This window comes from Tenrec ecaudatus, chromosome 2, assembly GCF_050624435.1.
Source record: "Tenrec ecaudatus isolate mTenEca1 chromosome 2, mTenEca1.hap1, whole genome shotgun sequence".
Taxonomy (NCBI): Eukaryota; Metazoa; Chordata; class Mammalia; order Afrosoricida; family Tenrecidae; genus Tenrec; species Tenrec ecaudatus.
Genome location: NC_134531.1, coordinates 36155449 through 36178248, shown reverse-complemented (window position 1 = coordinate 36178248; position 22800 = coordinate 36155449). Strand labels below are relative to the sequence as shown.

At 38.6% G+C, this 22800-nt stretch overlaps 1 protein-coding gene across 1 annotated transcript in view; it reads right to left on the bottom strand.

Moving 5' to 3' along the window:
- WDR70 (WD repeat domain 70) overlaps positions 1-22800 on the bottom strand; it is a 279175-nt gene that overhangs the window by 96093 nt on the left and 160282 nt on the right. The window contains exon 10 of the mRNA XM_075540952.1: positions 8627-8801. Within this exon, the coding sequence (XP_075397067.1) occupies positions 8627-8801 (175 nt within the window). The remainder of the gene's footprint in view (positions 1-8626; positions 8802-22800) is intronic.

Genomic DNA, 22800 nt, shown 5'->3' with positions numbered 1-22800 from the left:
CACCAGCCTCTCCCCAAGAGAAAGACAGGGCTCCTACTCCTGTCCAGAGTTCCCGTCTCGGAAGCTGACAGGAGCAGTTCTCCCCTGTCCTGCAGGGTCGCTCTGAGGTGGCATTAACTCAATGGCAGTGAGTTTGGTTTTTTGGCTTAACAAACACAATTATCTAATAAATACATCTAATTAGGTGCTATGAGTTAGAAATGTATGGATGGCCCTGAACTTTAACAACCCATATGAAAGCAAATTGCCAAGGCTCTCTTCTGTGGTACCAATAGGTGGACTTGAACTGCCAACCTTTAGGTTAATAGTGGAGAGCAAACTGTTTGAACCATCCAGAGCAAAACCATGTATTGAACATTTTCTGTGTAAGGGAATATATATCAGAAAGTGCTTAAGAATTAATACAAATGATGAGAAATAATAAAATAGGATTTGATCAAAGAAAACTAAAGTCAAAGCAAGCATACCCCTTCTCATGCAGCTTCTGAAAGGTCTAATTACCATTAGAACTCCGGCACTTTAAAGGGAATGGCCAAACATGTCTCGTGGAATTGGACGGCTCATCAAGAACAGCAGACCTCTAAGCAGTGTGAATAATAAACGAAGTCCGATGGCTGTCCACATTAAATTGCCAGTGCACAATTCTTCAGAATGTGCTACTTTTCCCTAACTGCAACCGTCGAGCATAGTTGACACCTCTAAAAATAACCAGAATCCAAACATCCAGTCACTTCCCCAGGTACCATCCTAGTCCGTGTGATTATCCAGGTATCTACAATAGCCTCCAACCTGTGTTCTTGCAGATCAGCCAGGGGAGTTCTTTAAAACCCACTCAGATTACAGCGCTCCTCTTCTGAAAGCTTCCAATGGCTTCCAGTTGCCCTCAAAACAGTAGTCGAATTTCAGAGCAGGTACTATAAGACGCGTGAGTGATTTTCTTGCCGTGCTTTTCTATACGTGACCAACATCTATACAGATAATATGGGCTGCGTTTATAATCAGGGGAAAAAGTTAGCCCAAACTAACTTCCTTTGAGGGCATTAAGTAGGACAAAATTTTGGATCAAGTTTTGAAAAACAATCATGAACTCTGTTTTGGGCACATTATATTTGTGATATCTAACAGGTGGCAGCTGATACACAAACTATTCCCCTGCTATCACTTTTTGGTGTGTCAGTTATATCTTTGGCTAATTGTGTATGTTAATAGTTTTTCTTGTTTTGTATTTTTATTTATTTTTTTAAATAGTTTTTTCAATCTATTGCTTTGTATCATGCTTTTATCTTAAGTGCCATCAAATATAGGAAACAAATTCATTCTTGTTTCTCTAAAGTGATAACACATTATATTTAAAATACTCCTTAAACATCTTAACAGATTATTACTATAGTCTAATAAAATTAGAGGTAATCGCAAAATGATTAAGTGAAATGCAGATTTAAAGAGTTTTATATTTTTTTACTAATAATTCATGGACATTTTTCTTCTTTTATATTTTGGCTAAATTCAAGTCACCAAAAAAAAACGTCAAAAATAACCATCCTTTTTAAATCTGGTCTATTCAAAGTTGTAAGAGTGTAAGACTAGTCTGACTGCGTGCTGAAGGTCGCAGGGCAGTAATTCCTTAAGAGCACCCCTCAGTCATGGCTTGTAAGTGGAGGACTTTGATGCACGGCTCGTTTCTTTTTGTTGTTTTTTGCTATTGTTGTATTTTGGCTTTGTCCCCAAAAGAGGATACTATCCTAATTCCCCTAATTTGATTTATGAGTTAAATATTTAAAGAATACTTTTGGAATTTTAAATACTTATATTAAGTCAGTTTTGTTTTACCTCAGGTTTCTTTGAGCAATTTTAATCAGTATAATTATTTAAGCCGAAAAAGATTTTTTCCTATTTTTTCTTCATTTACATTTTAGCCTCTATGAATATACACTGATATCTGTGCATACAGGCAGTGCGTGGGTTCTGCCTTTTAAAGGATATTGCATAAGGTCTCCCTTTCAAGTGGAGAATAGGAGAGCAAGGATACACCCACACGCATAATTCAAATACCTAGGATACAGCTAAGTTAAAACCCTTAACTTTTTACTAAGCAGGTACTTGTCAAGTCCCTATTACAATATGCTTCACATTCTGGTGGATCCAAAGGCAAGGAAGAAAAAAGATCCTTGTCCACAAAGAGACTCTTAAATGCCATGTAAATGTTTGTTCTCCATCAGAAAACTAAAGCACAGTAATTAAGAGAGCGGGTTCTAGGATCAGAGCTAATGGCTCCATAACTTGTCATCTGTATGACCTTGGGAACTGTTATACCATATATATACTCAAGTATAAGCTGAGGCACCTAATTTTACCACAAAAAACTTGGGAGCTTTTTCAGCACAAATAAATGTGCTGGGGGGAAACTCAGCCTACACTCGAGTATGTACAGTCCTTTTCTCTGTTGTACTTTAATTTCCTCAGCTCAAGTATGTGGTTAATGAAGGCCCATCCCCCACATTGATCTCAGGGTCTAACGAATTAACCTATACATAAAGCAGTTAGACCCTGAGCACCCCTTGGTGGGGTAGTGGTTACGGTTTGGACAACAGTTTGAAACCACCAGCAGTTCAGAGGGAGAAAGGCTGGGCTTTCTACTCCAATCAACAGGAAACCTAACGGGGGTCCCTGTGAGTCAGTACTGACCTGAGGGCAGTGAGTGAGAGACCAGACCCTGGACAAAGTACGTGCTCAATAAATATTAGCTGTCACCACACTGTGTGCTTTAAAGTGTGGTTAAGAGAGCACAACAAACCGAGAACACTGCTGATGAAAAAAGCCTCATTTCATACAGAAAGCTAAATCAAACCACCAACCACAAACTTCTTTCAGAGGAACGAAACACAATGAACAGCTGAAATTGCCTGAAATTCAAAATCCGGAACAACAATTTAAACTGAAACCAACGCAAGACAGACTGAATAATCCTCTAACAGCAGCCATCTATGCATTTAATCAATAAATGTTACTATATGTCATGATGTTCTTAGTCATGGGAAACAACACGCAACACAAATTGTCCTTGACTTGATGAAGTGTAGACAAAACAAATGAGCAAAGAAGAAAATTTAAAAATATATATTTGCACATTGCTAAGTGCCATGACAAGAATAAAATAAGGCAGTGGGCCTGAGGCCCAGGGCCCAGGGAAAATGAGGGCACTCCTCCAGCCAGGCAGGCTATAGAACAAGACTTCGTAAGCTCCAGTGGTGTGCTGCGCTGGGGTTTTTTTGAGATGATATTCTGGTAGAAACCAGAGTGATAAATTAGCAGCCATGCAGGCAAAGGCGTCCCATAAGCAAGGCCTTTTATTCATTGCAGTATCCCCAGCACCTGGCACAGTCTAAGTACTTGGATCAGAGACGGTGCTCAATAAATGCCATAGAATGAATGAAGTGACCTTTCTAGTATCCCTTGACCATCAGTCTTTCACGGTATTCCTCTGCTTCTCCCTTGCCCTCAGATTCCACAGTTTTTCCCTTGAGCCTGGTGGCACCATTACTAAGTGATCGGCTAGTCAATGGAAAGGTAGTGGTTTAAATGTTTCAGGGGCTCTAACAGATCTGTTCCTGCCATGGATCACTACCTACGAAACCCCCGAGGGGCAGTTCCATCTGTCATGTGAGGTAGCTATGAGTCAGTTCAATAGCATATAACAATAACACCTGAGCAATTATTTTACCAATATCCTGTAAGATTTAAAAGTGCTCAAAATACTGCCTGTAGAAACACTGGTGGCAGAGTGGGGTGTGCGTTTGGCTGCTAACTGCAAGGCCACCATTCAAAACCAGCAGACACTGCAGAAACAAGAAAAGGCTTTCTACTGCTGCAAAAAGTTACAGTATTGGAAACCCACGGAAGTTCAGCACCGTCCTACAGGGTTGCTACGCATTGGAATAGACTCAACGGCAATGAGTTTGAGAATAGTAAGTACTCAATAAATAGTATCATCAAAACACTGGGAGGGTGGGTGCCTGTATATTAAAATGTTCACCTTATCTCAGTTTTGCCTGGAATGCAGTCTAACAGACAACAACAAGAACACACACACACACACACACACACACACGAAATTACTGCTCTATCCTTCAAGAACCCTGGTGGCACAATGGGCTACACACTGAGCTGCTAATTACAAGGTCAGAATCTCAAGTCCGCCAACCACGCTACAATAGCGAAGTGAGGCTGTCTGTTCCTATTTAAGGATTCACGATCTACTCTGCGCTACAGAGTCGCTGTGCATCAGAGTCTAGTCAATGGCAGGGGTCAGTTGGTCACTCCCTCATCTGTGGGGTAAGAGAGGAAGGATTGGTCGGTCACACAGGGTGGTGGAGGGAAGAGTAGGCTAAGTTAACTCATCTTTTCTAGATTCCATTTCCCTTCACTGGCTGTTTTCACACCTCTGTGTTCTAGCTCCCCCAAGTGTGGTGTCCCCTTTTACTGCTGTCATCTCCTCTCCATTTGTTTCAGGCTTTTACAACTGCCTTTCCTGCCATGGTAGTGAGCACTGAGTGAATGGGTTTAATTTATTATGTTTACTAGAAGTCTTAATTTCAATTATTGTATTGTTTCTCATCTCCAAAAACAAATAAAAGTCCCAGAAGAGTAATCATCTGTTTTAAAAGGGAATCCTTTCAACTTAACTTTTACAAGTCAGTATTTTCTCATATAATAAATGTTGCTGTCAACAGCAATGACACTTTACAAGGACATTATTAATAAAATATCAGAGCTCTCATTTAAATGATCAACAGATTAGAATTTAACTTTAGGGCCTGCAAGTAGTTTAGCACAGCTTCAATAGTGTTTGTGTTTTGAATCAAAGACACATACTTTTAAAATATGCATGTCAAAAACACAGAACAGTTTATGTGTCAGATGTGTCCTGAATTTTTGTAAATAAAAATTGTTGTTCACATACATGCATAAGCATAAGTAAAAATATTGGTTCATGGCATTCCAACTTATGGATAGTGTTTTTTCATACAATGAATGACTAGTTATAGGAAAGAACCTATATTCATATTTCCTAAACCACACCCTTTTATCCATCAATCCAATTTAAGCCAATTAATCCATCAAACTCGTGCTATTGAAATGTTTGAAGCAAGAGTTAAATTGCATGCTAAGATCAAATTTCAAATTTTTATAAAAACTGTAAATGACCAGGGAGCTTGAAAGGAATAATAGGAAGATCAAGAATTATTAGGAACCTGTTACATGAACGTCTCAATTCTAAGACTGAAAGCTTAAGAAATTCAGCACTCACTGTATTCTCAAGGGTGATGAGAGAGATCTCACCTGTCAAAACTGGCTGAGGACAAACGGGTTTACATCTCACTGTGAGAAACTCTGAGGTCACATTTTATCAACACAAATCACTAGAGGGAGTAGTTAACAACTGGCATCAGAATTTGGCACGCCTTGGTTTGAGGAATAAAGGAAGAAGGATCAATGCCACATTTAAAAATCTAATACAAAATACTTGTGAAAACAGATCTTCACGTGATTTTAGATGTAAAGAAATAGTTTATCATAAATTGTAGGAGCCCTGGTGACATAACACCCTGGGCTGCTAGCCACAAAGTCAGCAGTTTGAAATTACCAGCCACTCCAAGAGAGAAAGATGAGGCTTTCTTACGGCCCCTCCCACCCCATAAAGATTACAGTCTCAGGAAACCCACAGGTGACAGTGATACTCTGTTCTATAGGGTTGCTATGAACTGGAATCAACTTGATGACAGTGTGCTTAGGCTTTTGTTGTGGTTTTGGCAACCCCCATCCTCCGCCTCCACTTTGTTAAGCCTGATTTCCAGAGACCCGGTTCTCCTAATAATATGCACAAAATAAATGGGACACGCTTGTGCAAGGACCCTGAGTGCATGCTACATCCGATGACATCCCCATTTTCTTGAGCAGAACTGTCCAACAGAACTCTCTGCGATTACAGAAATGTTCTGTACCTGTCCTGTCCAAAAACTTAACTATTCACCGCACATGGACACTGGACACACAAAAAGTGCCTCCTGTGACAGAAACTGACATTTTTATGGTATTTTAGGTAATATGAATTGAAATAGGCAAATGTGGCGAGTGGCTACCAGACTGGTCAAAATACCTCTTCAGTAAAAGTAGGTCTTAGAACACCGGGATTCATCGATTCAGTAGTTCCCCCCTTAGCTGTGCTTTCACTTTCTGTGGTTGTAATTAGCCAGGTTCAACTTTGGTCCAAAAACATGAAATGGAAAATTCCAGACATAAGCAATTCATACATTTCAACTGTGCATTGATCAGAGTGTCACAATGCAATCACACACTGTCCTGTTCCATTCCAATGGGACAGAAATTGTCCTGGTGCCCAGCGTCTCCATGCTGTATCTGCTACCTGTCCAATAGTCAGGTGGCAGGCATCTCAGTGATCAGACCGACTGTCATGGCATCACACAGCTTGCATTCAGGCAGTCCATCTTGTACTGAAGATCTTTGTCATTCGTCATTGCTGTCTCTCAGTGTGCCTAACTTATCCATGAAACTTTATCACGGGTATATATAGAAAAATACAACTGTATATATCAGGTTCAATACTATCAATGGTTTCAGACATCCATTGGGAGTCTTCAAACACATCCCTTATGGATAACGGGGGAGCGACCAGGAAAAAAAAAACTGTTTCACTTAATTCCTAAAGTTGAAATTGTAAATTTTATGATTAAATGTGACAAGTTTAACAGCTTTAATTATTGTCACAAAACATATCTACTAGCCATTATTGAGCCTATAATTCTTTGGCTACTGCATGGAAAAATCCTTGTTATTTTCTTGCTTAGCTTGAGAGTTTCTCTTTGGGAGATTTACTATTGTTAATGAAATCGTTAAGTTTTTCTTTTTTTTTTTTATGTTTTTAAATGAAGTTGTTTCCTGCTATCAGGTTTGTCCTGAATTTGATTTGTCTTCACTTAAGACCCTTATAATATAAATGCAAAAATATGAATGGAATATTGTAAATGAGATATGGTATAATAAATTATACATATTTCCAAGCACTATTAAATTTCAATAAAACAGAATCAAAGACTACGTTTAGCAAAATATCTTACAAGTGTCTTTTAGGAAACTGGCACTCAAATGGTTTAGATTTAGACAACACTGAAAGTGAAGCTATTCATTATTTCAAGAGGTATGCAAGAGAGATCTTTAAAAGCTATACACAACTTTATAAAACTATATGGTCCTAAGAGAAAAGCACATAAACCCTCACTAAAAACTTATTACTTGGTTAAAACTCAGTTTACAATTCAAAGAAATTTTAAAATCTCTGTGCCATTATGAAGCTTCCTGGGGGTTTATAGGACAATGAAAACAGAAGTAAAAGATCTGACAAACAAAAAATACCAAAGATTTTTCCAGCATTACTTTCTACCTTATTCTAAAGAACTGATTTTCACTTACCTGTTTGAAAAGACCACCACCTTATTTTATGCAAACAACACAAGCATTATACATTGTTTGCAAACGGAGTGATGCTCTTCTGTGTGCGCACATTTTTTGGCATGACTGTACAATCTGCAAAAGTGCAGTATGACAACTGGGGTCTCTTTCAAAATGTGAACACAAAGATGGACAGAAGTTGGGGTGGGTTTGTTTGGATTTTTTTTCTTTGTCTTTAGTTATCATTGAAAAAAACACAGCTGCACCTTAACATTCGTTGTCTTTGTTTTTTTAAGTGGAATAAAACCACCATTGCTGCAGGGAGTGCTTATAGCTGCAGTATTCCTTGTGCCTGGAGTAGTCCCTGGCACGTAGTAACTACTCAGTAATTATTTGTTGAATAACTTGACCAGAATTAAAACGAAACAAAGAAGTTGAAACTGTGTCTAACATTAATGCATATTTTCATTATATAATTGATCATTAGAATCATTTGCTTATATCAAGAGTTCTTGTTTTACCATCTATGTATACAACAAAGGCTTTGCTTTCTTGGTTTTAAGTTTCTTGGTAATTGGTAATTCACAGACTTACTCAAATGTTTTTGTATTTTTATACAGTTACAGAATTATTTGGGCCCCATTAAGTCCAATTTTACAACATATTCATTTATTCTTGTAATGTTCCAAAATTGTAAAAAAACAAAAAACTGAAACCTATTCAAATGGAATGCCATAGAATATTATTTAAATTTCTATAGAAGTCATTATAAATCAAGTAATGGATCAAACAGCTATCTCACAGTTTTTGCAAGAACTTTAAAGGGAACTTTCCAGTTCTGTACTTCATTTTGTTTTATACTACTGTCAAATCCTTCACTTCCAAAAATCAAGCAAATTGAGACCACCATACTATAAGCTATACTATGCTTTTTAAAATTTTAAGCCAAAATATCTCATTTATTTTTAAAACTCTAGATCTTATAGGCTGGAAAGTAATGAAATGTAATGTTTGTTGAAATGCTGTTTATTGCACAAGCCCAATGTTTGATCAACTAACACTGAAGTTTAAATTAGGTCTAAACCAGGAACTTGACCTTCATAATATTTTAACATGTTGGTCTGTATGAGGAAAGAAGACTTAAATGTCCTTGACTTACAGTCAAATTTCGGTCCCACATCTGTATGCTTCCATTCTGGCAAGCAGCTGCAATGAGGTTTCCATCTCTACTATATGTGCACGTGGTGGGAATTACTTTTTTGCCCTGCATCGTCCGTGGTTTAAATACACTTTTTTGCTTCTTTGGATTCTCAACTTCCCATGTCCTCACAGTTCTAAAAAGAATCAGAAGATTTTTCATTTATTAAAAAAAAAAAGGAAGAGGGGAGTGGGGAGGGGGAGCAGCCCATAAAGACTACCTCACATCTTAAATGTTTACATCTAGTTACTATTTAAAATAAAACAAGCATTATGAAACATTTTTATTTAGATATGAGGTTCTTTGTGACAATAATTATATAAAGCAAAAATATATCTAAATCATGCTGTTATCCAATAGTACAAAGCAAATTCCACTTCAAATCTATTAAGGTTATTAGGTATGACCCTCTAAAATCTGCTTAGTGTAAATACAGACTCTGATCAGTATAACTGTCAAGCATACACTCCAAATATGTGTACATTAATATATAAATTGCTTGCATGTGTGAATGCACTATATCAGAATGCAATGAACATACATTGGAAAGTAGGATGAAAAAACAAGTCATTAGAAAAGAGTGCTATCTGACCCACCGGGCCTTGACAAAGAGCTCATGCTTCTGGAGATGGGGCAGAAGCAAAGGCCAGCTGACCCTGAACTTTCTACGGAATATCAAGAGTAGCAGTGTACGATTAGGGGTGGAGCAGAGCCGCCAGAAAAGGAGCACAATCACCGAGGAAGGCACAGAACAAAAGGCATGTGATCACAGACTGCCATATGTTACATATATGTGGAAAGGAAGGGGAGGGCACCTTAAAACACAGAAAAACAAAAATGCAAGTTCAGAGACTTGCAGTTTTCAAAACTTTCAAAACTGAAAGTTCAGTATGATGTATGACAACAATCACACAGGAGCTGGCTACTATACACAAATGGTGTGAGTTCAAGAGGCACTGCTCTTTGCCATGTTACAAGAGTATTAGAAACCCAAAGCAATCACTAGCACATCTACATAATGAACAAGTAATAATGGAGGTATCATAGAAATGAAAACGATCCTATCAAAATCAGGAAAAAACTAAGAAAGAGTAACTGGGACAGATAAAATGAATAGTGACATTAACTCCCTGCCATCAAATCAATTCTGACACATAACAATCCTATAATACAGAGTGGAACTAACTGTTCCTTTGGATTTTTGAGGCTGAAAATCCTTAAACTCTCAAAACCAAACTCACTACCATAGAGCTGATTCTGACTCGAAGCAACCTTACATAAACAAAGCAGAACTGGCCTGGGGGTTTCCCAAGACTGACTCTTCAAAGGAGTAGACCGCCTCATCCTTTTCCCAAGGAGCAGCCCCATGCGTTAGCAGCCTAATTCAGAATCCATTTTCTTTACAAATGAAGATTTTTGTGATAATAACTAAATAAAGTGAACAATCTAATCACATTGTCATCAAACAGTGCATAGCAAATTCTACTTCAAATGCATTGAGGTTATTAGGTCTGGACCGCTATCTAAATCAGAGGACTCCAAGTTCCGCTGACCATAAATGTAAACTCTGAGCTGGGTAACTAACAAGCCACCAGAGCTCCTTGGGTTGCCACTTGGTAGATTAAAATTCAATCCCATCAGTAATTACCTTAATTAGACATGACAAACAAATTCTAATGAAGACCAGATTTTCCCTATCTCTAAAAGCAAGTAGGTGGAGCCCCTGCGTGGTGTAAATGGTGGCGTGTTCAGCAGCTGGCGGAAATGGATGCAAGCTGGAGCCCACCCAGAGACATCTCAGAAGACAGGCCCAGAAATCTGCTTCTGAAAGGTCACTGCCTTAGAAAACTAGTCTTCACACACAGGGGGTTGCCCAAAGTCAGAATCGAGTCCATGGCAACTAACAGCACCGACAGCAGGAATAAAATTCAAAAACTCGGGAGCAAATCAGACAAAATATGTATTTGTATATGGAAAGACATATGATGTAAGTTCTCAATAAATGAGAAAATATACTGTATTTATGGAGCAGAAAATTCAGTAATGTTAAGATTTCGATTCTCTCCAAATTGATCTACAGATTTAAGGCAATTGCAATCAAAATTCTACTAAATTTCTTCATGTGGTAGAGGTAAACTGATTCTAAAATTGACCTGGAAATGCAAATGACTGGGAACAGCCACAACAAAGAACAAATGAATACAAGGACAAAAGTAGGGATCTCACTCGTCCTGGACAAGTACAGCTCCCTACATGCCTGTAACATGACACCAGTCACAGCAGGTGTGGTGGACGGCTTCTGCAAGAGTCCTTGAAGGCAAGGCTTCCTGGATCTGCTTTGCTTTCATCTCTGTACTCAGAGCGCCTACACACGTCTTGAATATCACAGTAACATATACTACTATAGCCTCCAAAAATCTTCATTGAATAAACAGAAAATTTTACTAACAATCTAAGCATATCAAAAATCAACTTTACTGAGGTATAATTGACACGTGATGAGATGCAACTGACAACTGACATTACACAGAAGGATTCTGTAAGGTTATCAAATATTTATAACATAATACAAATGCATACTTATAAAAAGTAAAGTTTATTGTAATGTTTGTGTGTCTTTTCTTAAGGTTTTCTTAACAACTTAAACTTCTTACAACTATAAAAATCTAGTTTACAGAGTTGTCAAGCCCAGGACCTTACATAATTTTAAAATTGTACCAACTTACCATAATTATCAGATATGCTGATCAGCACATTTTCAGTCAAATAAAGGTTTGGAAAAAGTACACAGAAGTAATTGAAAGGCATGCTATAATTCTAGGATTTGAAACAAAGTAACTAAAGCAAATGGAAGATATGATGAAGTAAAAGAGCTGAACAAACGGTTTCAAAGGACAACTTGAGAAAAAATGTCTTGCGGAATTAGAAAACTAAAACAGAAGGACAAAGTTGTCATTTCCCCAGCTGAAAGAACTGAAGAAAAAAAATTCAAGTCTCAATTTATAATATTGAGATTCTAAAGGGGGGAGAAAAATTGAATGATGCAGGAAGCCTCAAAAGACATGGAAGGCAGACACTGTACCAAAGGAATTGGTCAACTTTCAACTACTTCAGGTAGTAGTATATAATCAAGAACCAATAATATTGAAGGAAGAAGTTCAAGTAGCACTGAAGGAATTGGCAAGGCTTCAAGAACTAACAGAATACCAAAACAGATGTTTCAACCAGCAGATGCACTACTTGAAGTGCTCACCTGTCTATGCCAAAAAATTTAGAAAACAGCTATATGGCCAAGTGATTGAATGGAAGATATCCATATTTGTGCCCATTCCTATTGGTGACCTAACAGAATGCAGAAATTATCGAGGTAATATCATTAATATCACATACAAGTAAAAATTTGTGAAGATTATTCAAAATGGTTGAAACAATATATCAATGGGGCTGCCATTATAATTTTCACATACAGGTGAATTTTATCAAGTTTTTGTGCCATAAAAATAAGTTTTCACATGTCTTGGATAAAGATTTATTAATGGGCTTGCTGGTCAAACAGATATTGTACATTTTATTAAAAACTGCTAAGCTGTTTTCTAAAGTAACTGTTCAATTTTGCATTCCTGTCAGCAGTGTATGAACTTCTCAAATGCTCCTTATCCTTGTCAACACTTAGTATCATCAGTTGTTTAATTTTTCAAACTATTTCAGTAGACATTACACTGTGATTTTAATTCACATTTCCTAAGTGGCTAGTGATGCTGACCATCATTCCACGTGCTTATCTACCATCTGTTTATTTTCTTTTGTGAGGAGAATGTCCAAATCATTTGCCCATTTTAAAAACAGGGTTGTTTATTGAATACTGAGATTTCTTTAGGTATGCTGGGTATAATATCTTTATCACGTTTGGCAAACATTTTCTCAGCATCTGTAGTTTTTTTTAGTTTTAAAGTCTTTGAAATAGCAGACGTTTTAAATTTTTATAAATCCCAATCTATCAATTATTTTCTTTTGTAGATCATTCTTTCGGTTTAGCTAATAAATTTTTGCTTAGCTCAAGGCCACCCACTCAAAAATTTCTCCCATGTCTTCTTCCACAAATTTATAGTTTTAGGCTTAGTAATTAAGTCTCTAATCAATTTGAAATGGCTTTTTTAAGTGATAGTGGGTATGAGCCAAGGTTAAGATTTTTTGCACATGGATAGCTAGCACTATTTTTATGTGAGCATTATCATACACTGGTCCTACTGAATGCATTCTCTATAGCTAACTTGTCTATTATTTCCATTAACTACATTTCCCATGGTCCATAAGCACAGAAAGTTGAGGGATCCTGTAGAATTTTCTTTCTCCTCTCAGCTCTGTAACAGTGGGATTAAATTATGATAGCCAGTTTCTCTCTCTTAATAACTAAACTTCTCCAAATATATAATAATTGAGAATTATGATATGAAATGCCACACACACAGGTATAAAATGTCGCTATTATCATCTTGCTTAAGATTCTTCATGCTCTAAGGTTAAGATACTAGTGCCAACAATGAAGAGTGGTGAGGATTAAGTGAGATTAGAGATATAAACATGTCTAGGAGAGTGCCTGGAGCACAGTAGGCACTCAGTAAGTATTGAGTTTCCTGCTCTTCCTCTTAAATTATAAATAAAATATCAAAGTTCATAAATCCAACAATTAGTTAAGCTTTATTTCAATGGTATAGTAACAGGCTGTGCTATTCATCAAAATAATAGAAAAGGAGAGAACTAACCTTTCATATAGATGTATAAAATATAGATTTATATAGAATCTGACAAAGACTAGGGTTTTACGGCTCTGAGTCACTGATTCTATGCCTGGAAAAAAAAATGGATGCTAAAGTGCTAGGCCATTAGGTACCTGTCAAAACATTTTATGTTGAAGAACGCGTATTTTGAAACTTGGAGTCCGAGCTGGTCTTGTAAAATTAAAACTGTGTTGCATAAAAAGATTTAAAAATAGAAGAAGGATCCACCTGGACTTTCTGGATACACAATGAAAATACCCAGAAGACAAGAAGAGTCACAAGTGGGGTCATTAGGTTGCCCCAAGCACAAATGCTTTCTGTCTGAACATTCTGAATCCTTTCCAGACACAAGTTCTTAACTTTCTGGCATCTGCTGCATAAATGCATCACAGCATTTGGCAGAAACCACGGGAAGCATTAATTTTGCATGTAAATCACTTAAGGGATCTTGGTTCAACTTTTCTCAAAAGAATACCCAAGTAACTTTTGTGATGTAAGAGTCTGAAATGCTGGTTCTCTAGATGGAAGGAACCTACAAGAACGCCTTTTTTTATATGTCCAAATGTTAACGGTTGGCAGTTCCGCAGACAGGGGGAAACTGTTCTCACTTCTGTATAAACCTGCCCTGTTCTGCAGGCCAAAAGTCCACACTCGCTCCCGGAGTCTCCAGGAGAAAATCCTTCCTTGCCACTTCGTCTTCTGATGGCTTCCTTATTTAGAGCCACATCACTCCAACCTCGCCTCTATCCTCAAGTGACCTCCCCTCTGCCCTCTCCTCTTCTGTCTCTTGTATGGACATTTGTTATTCAATGTAGGACTAATGTATATAATCATAGAAGTTCTTATCTCCAGCTCATCAACTTCTTGTATGTATGTTCATGCAAGTAATGCACACATGACATGAAGGGCCTTCAAGAAGTTTACAGAAAATGAATGTTACAAAAAACTGTGCATGGATTTCAAAATTTATTGACACCAAAATAAATTGATATGACATATCTGAGGCACTATAACAGGATCTAGTCTGAAGTAATAAGAGGGATCACACATTAGTTATGAAAGAGTCCATATCACTGGAAACACAGGGAATCCAAGACAGATAAATCCCTCAGGACCAGTGGAGAGAGTGGCTGGAGGGTGGAGTAGAAAGGGGGAACCGATTACAAAAATCTATATAAAACCCCCTCACTGAGGGGATGGACAACAGAAAAGTGGGTGAAAGGAGGCATCAGAAAGTGTAAGATATGACACAGGTCTGTCTGAATAGGACAGGTTGGATGAACTATCTGGAGGAAAAACAACGGGACCGACAGTTCTGGGGGGACTTGGGGTAGGGGGGGTAGGGGGGGTAAGGAAGTGGTGTTAACAAACCCAGGGACAAGGGAAAAACATGGGACTCCAAATGGTAGAGAAGGGGGAGTGGCAGGCCTGGTGGGAAATGATCAAGGGTAAGGTTGCTTAGAGAAGAGGTATACTCTAGCCCAGGTGGCGATGAAGCATGGTAGTAGGGCAGGAGGAAGGTCAAGGGAGATGGAGGAAAGAGCTAGGAGTCAAAGGGCATTCATGGAGGTCTAGACAAAGACATGTACATGCAAATATATATAGGAGGATGGGGAAATAGATCTATGTGTCTATATTTATAGGTCAAATATTAAGGTGGCGGAAGGACCTTGGGCCTCTACTCAAACACTCCCTCAATGCATGAATACCTTCTTTTATTAAATTGGAACTCTATGATGCTCACTCTCTCGACACAACGGCTGGAGCCAAAGTGGGTCAACAAGTAAATGTGGTGAAGAAAGCTGATGGTGCCCAGCTATCAAAAGAGATAGTGACTGGGGTCTTAAAGGCTTGAAGATAAACAAGCGGCCATCTAGCTCAGAAGCAACAAAGTCCACATGGAAGAACACACCAGCCTGTGTGATCGAGTGGTCCCAAAGGGATCAGTTACCAGGCATCAAAGAACAAAAAATCATATCATTGACTGCACACCTCCATGATAGGATCGCTGAAGACAAATGGGTGCATAAGCAAATGTGGTGAAGAAAGCTGATGGTGCCCGGCTATCAAAAGAGATAGTGTCTGGGGTCTTAAAGGCTTGAAGGTGAACAAGCGGCCATCTAGCTCAGAAGCAAATAAGCCCACATGGAAGAAGCACACCGGCCAGTGCGATCACGAGGTGCCCAAGGGACCAGGTATAAGGCATCATGCAAAAAAAAAAAAAAAGATATAAGTGAGTGTATGTATGTGTATATGTATATATGTATGTGTATATATGTATATATATATATATATATCATATTAAATGAAGGGGGAAGTGCAGAGTGGAGACCCAAGGCCCAAGTGTCGACCAATGGAGATCCCCTCATAGAGGGGTTTAGGAGAGGAGATGGGTTAATTAGGGTGTGAGGTAGTATCGATGAAGAACACAGCTTACCCCAGATCCTGGATGCTTCCTCCCCCCAACTACCATGATCCGAATTCTACCTTGCAGGGCTGGATAGGACAGAGGCTGTACACTGGTGCATATGAGGGTTGGAGGTACAGGGAATCCAGGGTGGATGATACATACCTTCAGGACCAAGGGTGTGAGGGACGATGCTGGGAGAGTGGAGGGTGAGTGGGTTGGAAAGGGGGAACTGATTACAAGGATCCACATGTGACATCTTCCCTGGGAGAGGGACAGCAGAGAAGGGGGGAAGGGAGACTCCGGATAGGACAAGATATGACAAAATAACGATGTATAAATTACCAAGGGCATATGAGGGAGGGGGGAATTAGGAGGGAGGGGGAAAAAAAGAGGGCCTGATGCAAGGGTATTAAGGGGAGAGCAAATGCCTTGAGAATGATTGGGGCAGGGAATGTATGGATGTGCTTTATACAATTGATGTATGTATATGTATGGATTGTGGTAAGAGTTGTATGAGTCCCTAATAAAATGTAAAAGAAGAAAAGAGAAAAAAATGATTATGGCAAAGACTGTACAGATGTGCTTTATACAATTGATGTATGTATATGTATGAACTGTGAAAAGAATTGTATGAGCCCCAATAAATTGCTAAAATAAATAAATAAATAAATTTTAAAAAAAAGAAAGTGTAAGATATGACAAAAAATAATAATTTATAAATTATCAAAGGTGAAGGGGGAAATGAGCTGATACCAAGGGCTCAAGTAGAAAGAAAATGTTTTTCTTAATTATGATGGCAACAAATGTACACATGTGCTTGACACAATGGATATATGTATGGATTATGATAAGAGCTGTACAAGTCCCAAATAAAAAAAAATTTTTAAGAGTCCCTATCGTAGGAGGAAAGTCAAGGGAGATGGAGGAAAGAGCTAGGAGTCAAAGGGCATTTATAGAGGTCTAGACAAAGACATGCACATGCAAATATATATATGAGGATGGGGAAATAGATCTATGAGTCTATATTTATAGGTAAGTATTAAGGTGGTGGAAGGAACTTGGGCCTCTACTCAAGCACTCCCTCAATGCATGAATACTTTCGTTTATTAAATTGGCACTCTACGATGCTCACCCTCCCAACACAACTGCTGAAGCCAAAGCGAGTGAACAAGTAAATATGGTGAAGAAAGCTGATGGTGCCCGGCTATCAAAAGAGATAGTGTCTGGGGTCCTAAAGGCTTGAAGATAAACAAGCGGCCATCTAGCTCAGAAGCAACAAAGCCCACATGGAAGAAGCACACCAGCCTGTGCAATCACGAGGTGCCAAAGGGACCAGGTATAAGGCATCATGGGAAAAATATACCATAGTGAATGAAGGGGGAAGTGCAGAGTGGAGACCCAAAGCCCATTTGTCGGCTACTGGAGATCCCCTCACAGAGGGGTTTAGGAGAGGAGATGGGTCGGTCAGGGTGCAATGTAGTACCAATGAAGAACACAGCTTTCCCCCAGATCCTGGATGCTTCCTCCCCCCAACTACCATGATCCGAATTCTACCTTGCAGGACTGGATAGGGCAGAGGTTGTACACTGGTGCATATGGGAGCTGGAGGCACAGGGAATCCAGGGTGGATGATACCTTCAGGACCAAGGGTGTGAGGGGCGATACTGGGAGAGTAGAGGGTGAGTGGGTTGGAAAGTGGGAACCGATTACAAGGATCTACATGTGACCTCCTCCCTGGGAGACCGACGGCAGAGAAGGGGGGGAAGGGAGACTCCGGATAGGGCAAGATATGACAAAATAACAATCTATAAATGATCAAGGGTTCATGAAAGAGGGGGTAGTGGGGAGGGAGGGGAAAAAAGGAGGACCTGATGCAAAGGGCTTAAGTGGAGAGCAAACGCTTTGAAAATGATTAGGGCAAAGAATGTATGGATGTGCTTTATACAATTGATGTATGTATATGTATGGATTGTGATAAGAGTTGTATGAGCCCCTAATAAAATGTTTAAATTTTTTTAATTTTAAAAATAAATAAATAAATAAGAGTCCCTATCAGAGCAGCATGAATCTGCTAAAACTGAAATAAGAAAGCAAATACCAAATTTATAGTGAAGCCTTGGGTGGAAGAATGATTAGTTCATTAATGCTTTATGAAAAGTTTATGGGGACAATAGCCCAGAGAAAACAGCAGTTTGCAAATAAGATAGTTTGTTTAAGAAAGGAAGAGATGATGCTGAAGATGAAATCCACAGTGGCAGAACAACCATTTCATTTTGCCAGAAAACAATCTTAATTGGTAGCCTAACTGACCAGGACTTGGATCCACAATCAGTGCTTATGAGAGCAGCAGTCAAGAGCCCAAAGGACTCATTGCATTGGGTAAATCTGCTACACAAAACCTCTTGAAAGTGACGAGCACTAGGGTACACCCCACCCAAGCCCTGGCAATGTTAACTGCCTTGTCTGCACATGAAAGTTGAACACTGAATAAGAAAGACAAAAAAGAATTAAGACAGTCCAATTATGGTGCTTGTGAAGAATATTGAAAGTACTATGGAATGCCAAATAACAAAAAGTTCGGACTTGGATGAAATACAGACAGAATGCTCCTTAGAAAGAAAGTAGGCAAGGCTCCATCTCCTGTACTCTGGACATCAGGAGAGACCAGTCCCTGGCAAGGGCAACAGGCTTGGTAGAGTAGAAAAAGACCCCTGGTGATATGGATGGACCACAGTGACGGCAGCTACTGCAGTGGCTGCACAATGAACTCAAGCACAGACGCAATTGTGAGGATGGCCCAGGACTGGTTCTGCTGTACACAGGGTAACTTTTTGAGTCAGAAGTGTCCAACTAACTGGTGCCTAACAACAATATAGAAAAATCTTATAGAATTCAGAAGAAATCTTGGGCTAATAGACGAATCGGAGAAAGTTTCATAGTACAAGGTCAACAACAACAAAAATCAGTTGACTGTCTACACATAGTAAGAAATCTTAGAGAGAAATTAGGTAAATAATTCCATTTACAATAGCAACTAAGAGAATAAACTACCTAAGGACAGAGCTAAGGAGGGAAATGAAAGACTTATATACAATAAAAATTATAAAACACTGCTAAAAGAAATGTAAGACAAAGAAATGCCACCTCGTCTTATTAAGATGTTAGTACTACCCAAGGTGACTGATAAAGTAAAAACAACTTCATCACATTCTAAAAAACTTCTTTACAAAACTGATAAAGCCAAATTTCAACTTTATATAGATTGGAAAGACCCTGAATAGGTTAAGCAATGTTGAAAGAGAAGAAATATTCACAATTACTAATTTTAAAATACATTACATGGCTTGAGTAATCAAATTATGTGGGTACATGTATTAACAACAGACAATGGAACTAATAGGTCAAAAATAAACCCACACATCTATAGTGAATTGATTTTTTACAAATGTGTTAAGTTCATTTGATTAGGATGTTCGTTTCAATAGATAATCCTGAGAACGGGACGGTACTTGGCTGGCTATCACTACTTATCATTTTCAGCTAAGAGTCCATAGAAGAAACCTGGTCAAAAGGAGGGAAATGACACACAAAACTACAAATGCCCCTTATAGGACCATGGCATCTCAAACTATTACTCTGAAATAATATCTAAATCTTAAACTAAAAATATCCCAGAATGTTCTCTTCAAATGAAACAATCGTAGCACTTCCCTCATAAAAAAGATCTGCCATGAGCATCGTGGTCTTTTAAGATTTAGCTATGAGACGGCATTTCTCAAAGTGAGTACTGCTCGTGGAGGGAACATTCCAGAGGGGATTACCAAAACATATCCTACACTATCCCATATTATAGGCAGTAGGCAAAAAAATGGGGATTTACATTGTAAGAGATCACAGTAACACAGAAACTCAAAGGATTAACTAAGCACCTTAGGGAGCAGTGAGTGTATATTAATGGAGAAAGAATAAGTCCAAAAAGAAATGAGAATGATTACCCAACATGAAGATGTAATCAATCTCACTGACTTGTATATACGCAAAAGGTTCAATTGCTATGAGCATGTACATTCTCCCACCGCTTGTCTGTTTGTCACACTGGGGTGGCTTATGTGTTACTGTGGAGCTGGAAGCTATGTCACTGGTATTTCAAATACCAGCAGGGTCAGTGCAAAGTGAACAGGTTTCGGTGGAGTTTCCAGACAAAGCACAGACAACATAGAACACGGCACCCACTCTGGAGGAAGGAGCCACTGAAAGCCTTACATAGCTTTGAAACATTGTCACATACTAAGGGCTAATGAGTATAAGCAGAACATTGTTGGAGACGGTGTCAGAGGCTGGGCCCCTGCGGTCTAAGAGCACTCAAAATGAGACTGAAGATGAGCTGACTTCTCGTAGTGGAGTCGACCGTGATGACACGAGTGATGGAAAGCCTGCAGGATCTTCATTTGCTGATGGAGCCTGACTTGCGGTACAGAGAAACAGATGCAAACATCTGTTAATGATTGGAACTTGGACTGTGAGAAGTATGAATCTAGAAAAATTGGAAGTGGTCAAAAATGAAATGGAATGCACGAAGATAAAAATCCTAGGCATTAGTGAGCTGAAACAGACTAATATTGGTCATTTTAAAACAGAAAATCATATGACTTACTATGCTGAGAACAACACAATCAAGTGGAATAGTGTGATGTTCATTGTTAAAATGTCATTATACAATTAACAATGAAGTAAAATATTGTCTGTGATATAATTATGCCTATGCACCTTCAAGGAAATCCAATCAGTACAACTATTTTTCTAATGTATGCACCAACGATAAAAGCTACTGATGAAGAAATTGAATTATTTTAACAATGACGTCAATTGGAAATTGATCAAACATGCAATCAAGATGCATTGATAATCATTAGCAATTGGAATGCAAAAGTGGGAAGCAAAGAGGAAGGAACAGTGGTTGAAAATTTGGGCCAGGTGATGGGTATAAAGCTTGTGATAGAACTTTGCAAGACGGGGGTGAAGGGAGACGTCGGACAGGGCAAGAGATGACAAAATAATAATCTGTACATTATCAAGGACTCATGAGGGAGGGAGGAGCAGGAAAGGAGAGGAAAAAAGAGGACCTGATGCCATAGGCTTAAGTGGTGAACAAATGTTTTGAAAATGATGAGGGCAATGAATGTACAGATATGCTTTACATAATTGATGTATGTATGGATTGTGATAAGAGTTGTATGAGCCCTAATAAAACATTTAAATAAATAAATAAATATTAAAAAAGAATTTTGCAAGACGAACTACTTGTACATATAAAATATCCTTTTTCAATAACACAAAAAGACTTCTCCAGATGTCAAGTTGACTATTATCGGTGGAAAAAAGGCAATGGAGAAACTGTACATCAGCAGCTAAAGCAAGACCAGGGCTGACTGGAAAAGACCATCAATTAGTCATGCAAATTCTTATGAGCAACTGAACAGAATTGAATTGAATTGACTGAAGAAAATTAAAACAAATCCATGAGAGCCAAAATACAACCTTGAATCTATCCCATTAATTTTGAGAACGTCTCAAAATATGATTACCTGCATTGAACACGAATGACAGAAGACCTGAAGAGCTGTGGGAGGACAAAGACTATCATTCACGAAGAAAGAAAAAAATCATTAAAAAGACAGGAAACAAATAAAAAGATCCAAGTGGATGTCAGAAGAGACTCTGAAACTTGTTCTTAACTGTAGACTAGCTAAAGCAAATGGAAGAAATGCTGAAGTCAATGGCTGAAAAGAAAATTTCAGAGGCAGATTGAAAAGACAAAGTCAAAAGTTATAATGAAATGTGCAAAGACCTATCATTAGAAAACCCTAAGGGAAGAACATGCTCAGCACATCTGAAACTGAAAGGACGCCAGAGAAAAGTCCAGTCTTGAATTGCAACCTGGGAAAATTCCATGGGCAAAATAGTAAATAATGCCAGAAAGCATCAAGAGATGTTGGAAGGAATACACAGTTACTGTACCAAAAAGAACTAGTCAGCATCCCACTATTTCGAGAGGTAGCATATGAGCCAGAACCATTGGTGCTAAAGGAAGACGTTCAAACTTCACCAAAAGTATTAGCCAAAAACAAGGCTCAAAAGACTGATGGAGTACCAGTGAAATGTTTCAACAAGCTGATGAAACACTGGAAGCGTTCACTCCTCTGTGCCAGGAAATTTGGAAGATATCTACTTGGCTAACTGACTGGAAGAGATCTTTATTTGTACCCATTCAAAAAAACAAAAAAAAGGTGACCCAACAAAATGCTCAAATTATAGAACAATATCATTGATACAATACTCAAGTACAATTTTCCTGAAGACCATCCAACAATGGTTGCAGCAGTACACTGACAGGGAGCTGCCAGAAATTCAGACCGGATTCAGAAGAGGACATAGAACAAAGAATATCACTGCTATGTCAGATGGATCTTGGTTGAAAGCAGAGATTACCAAAAAGATGCTTACATGTGTTTTAGAGACTATGCCATGCATTCAGCTGTGTGGATCATAAGCAACCTTGAGAAAAATGGGAATTCCAGAATGCTTATTGTGCTCATGAGAAACTTGTACATGGAACAAGAGGCAGTTTTGCAGAGAACAAGGGCATACTGCATTGTTTAAAATCAGGAGAGGTGTACGACAAGGTTGTTTCCTCTCACTACACTTATTCAATCTGTATGCTGAGAAAATAATCAGAGAAGCTGGATTAAAGGAAGAATAGTGTGGCATCAGGATTGGAGGAACTCTTATTAACAACTTGTAATATGCAGATGACATAAGCTTGCTTGGTGAAAGTGATGACGACTTGAAGCACTTGCTGATGAAAATCAAGCATTGCAGTCTTTAGTGTGGATTACAACTCAATGTCAAGAAGCCCCAAAGACCTCACAAATGGACCAATAGGTAAC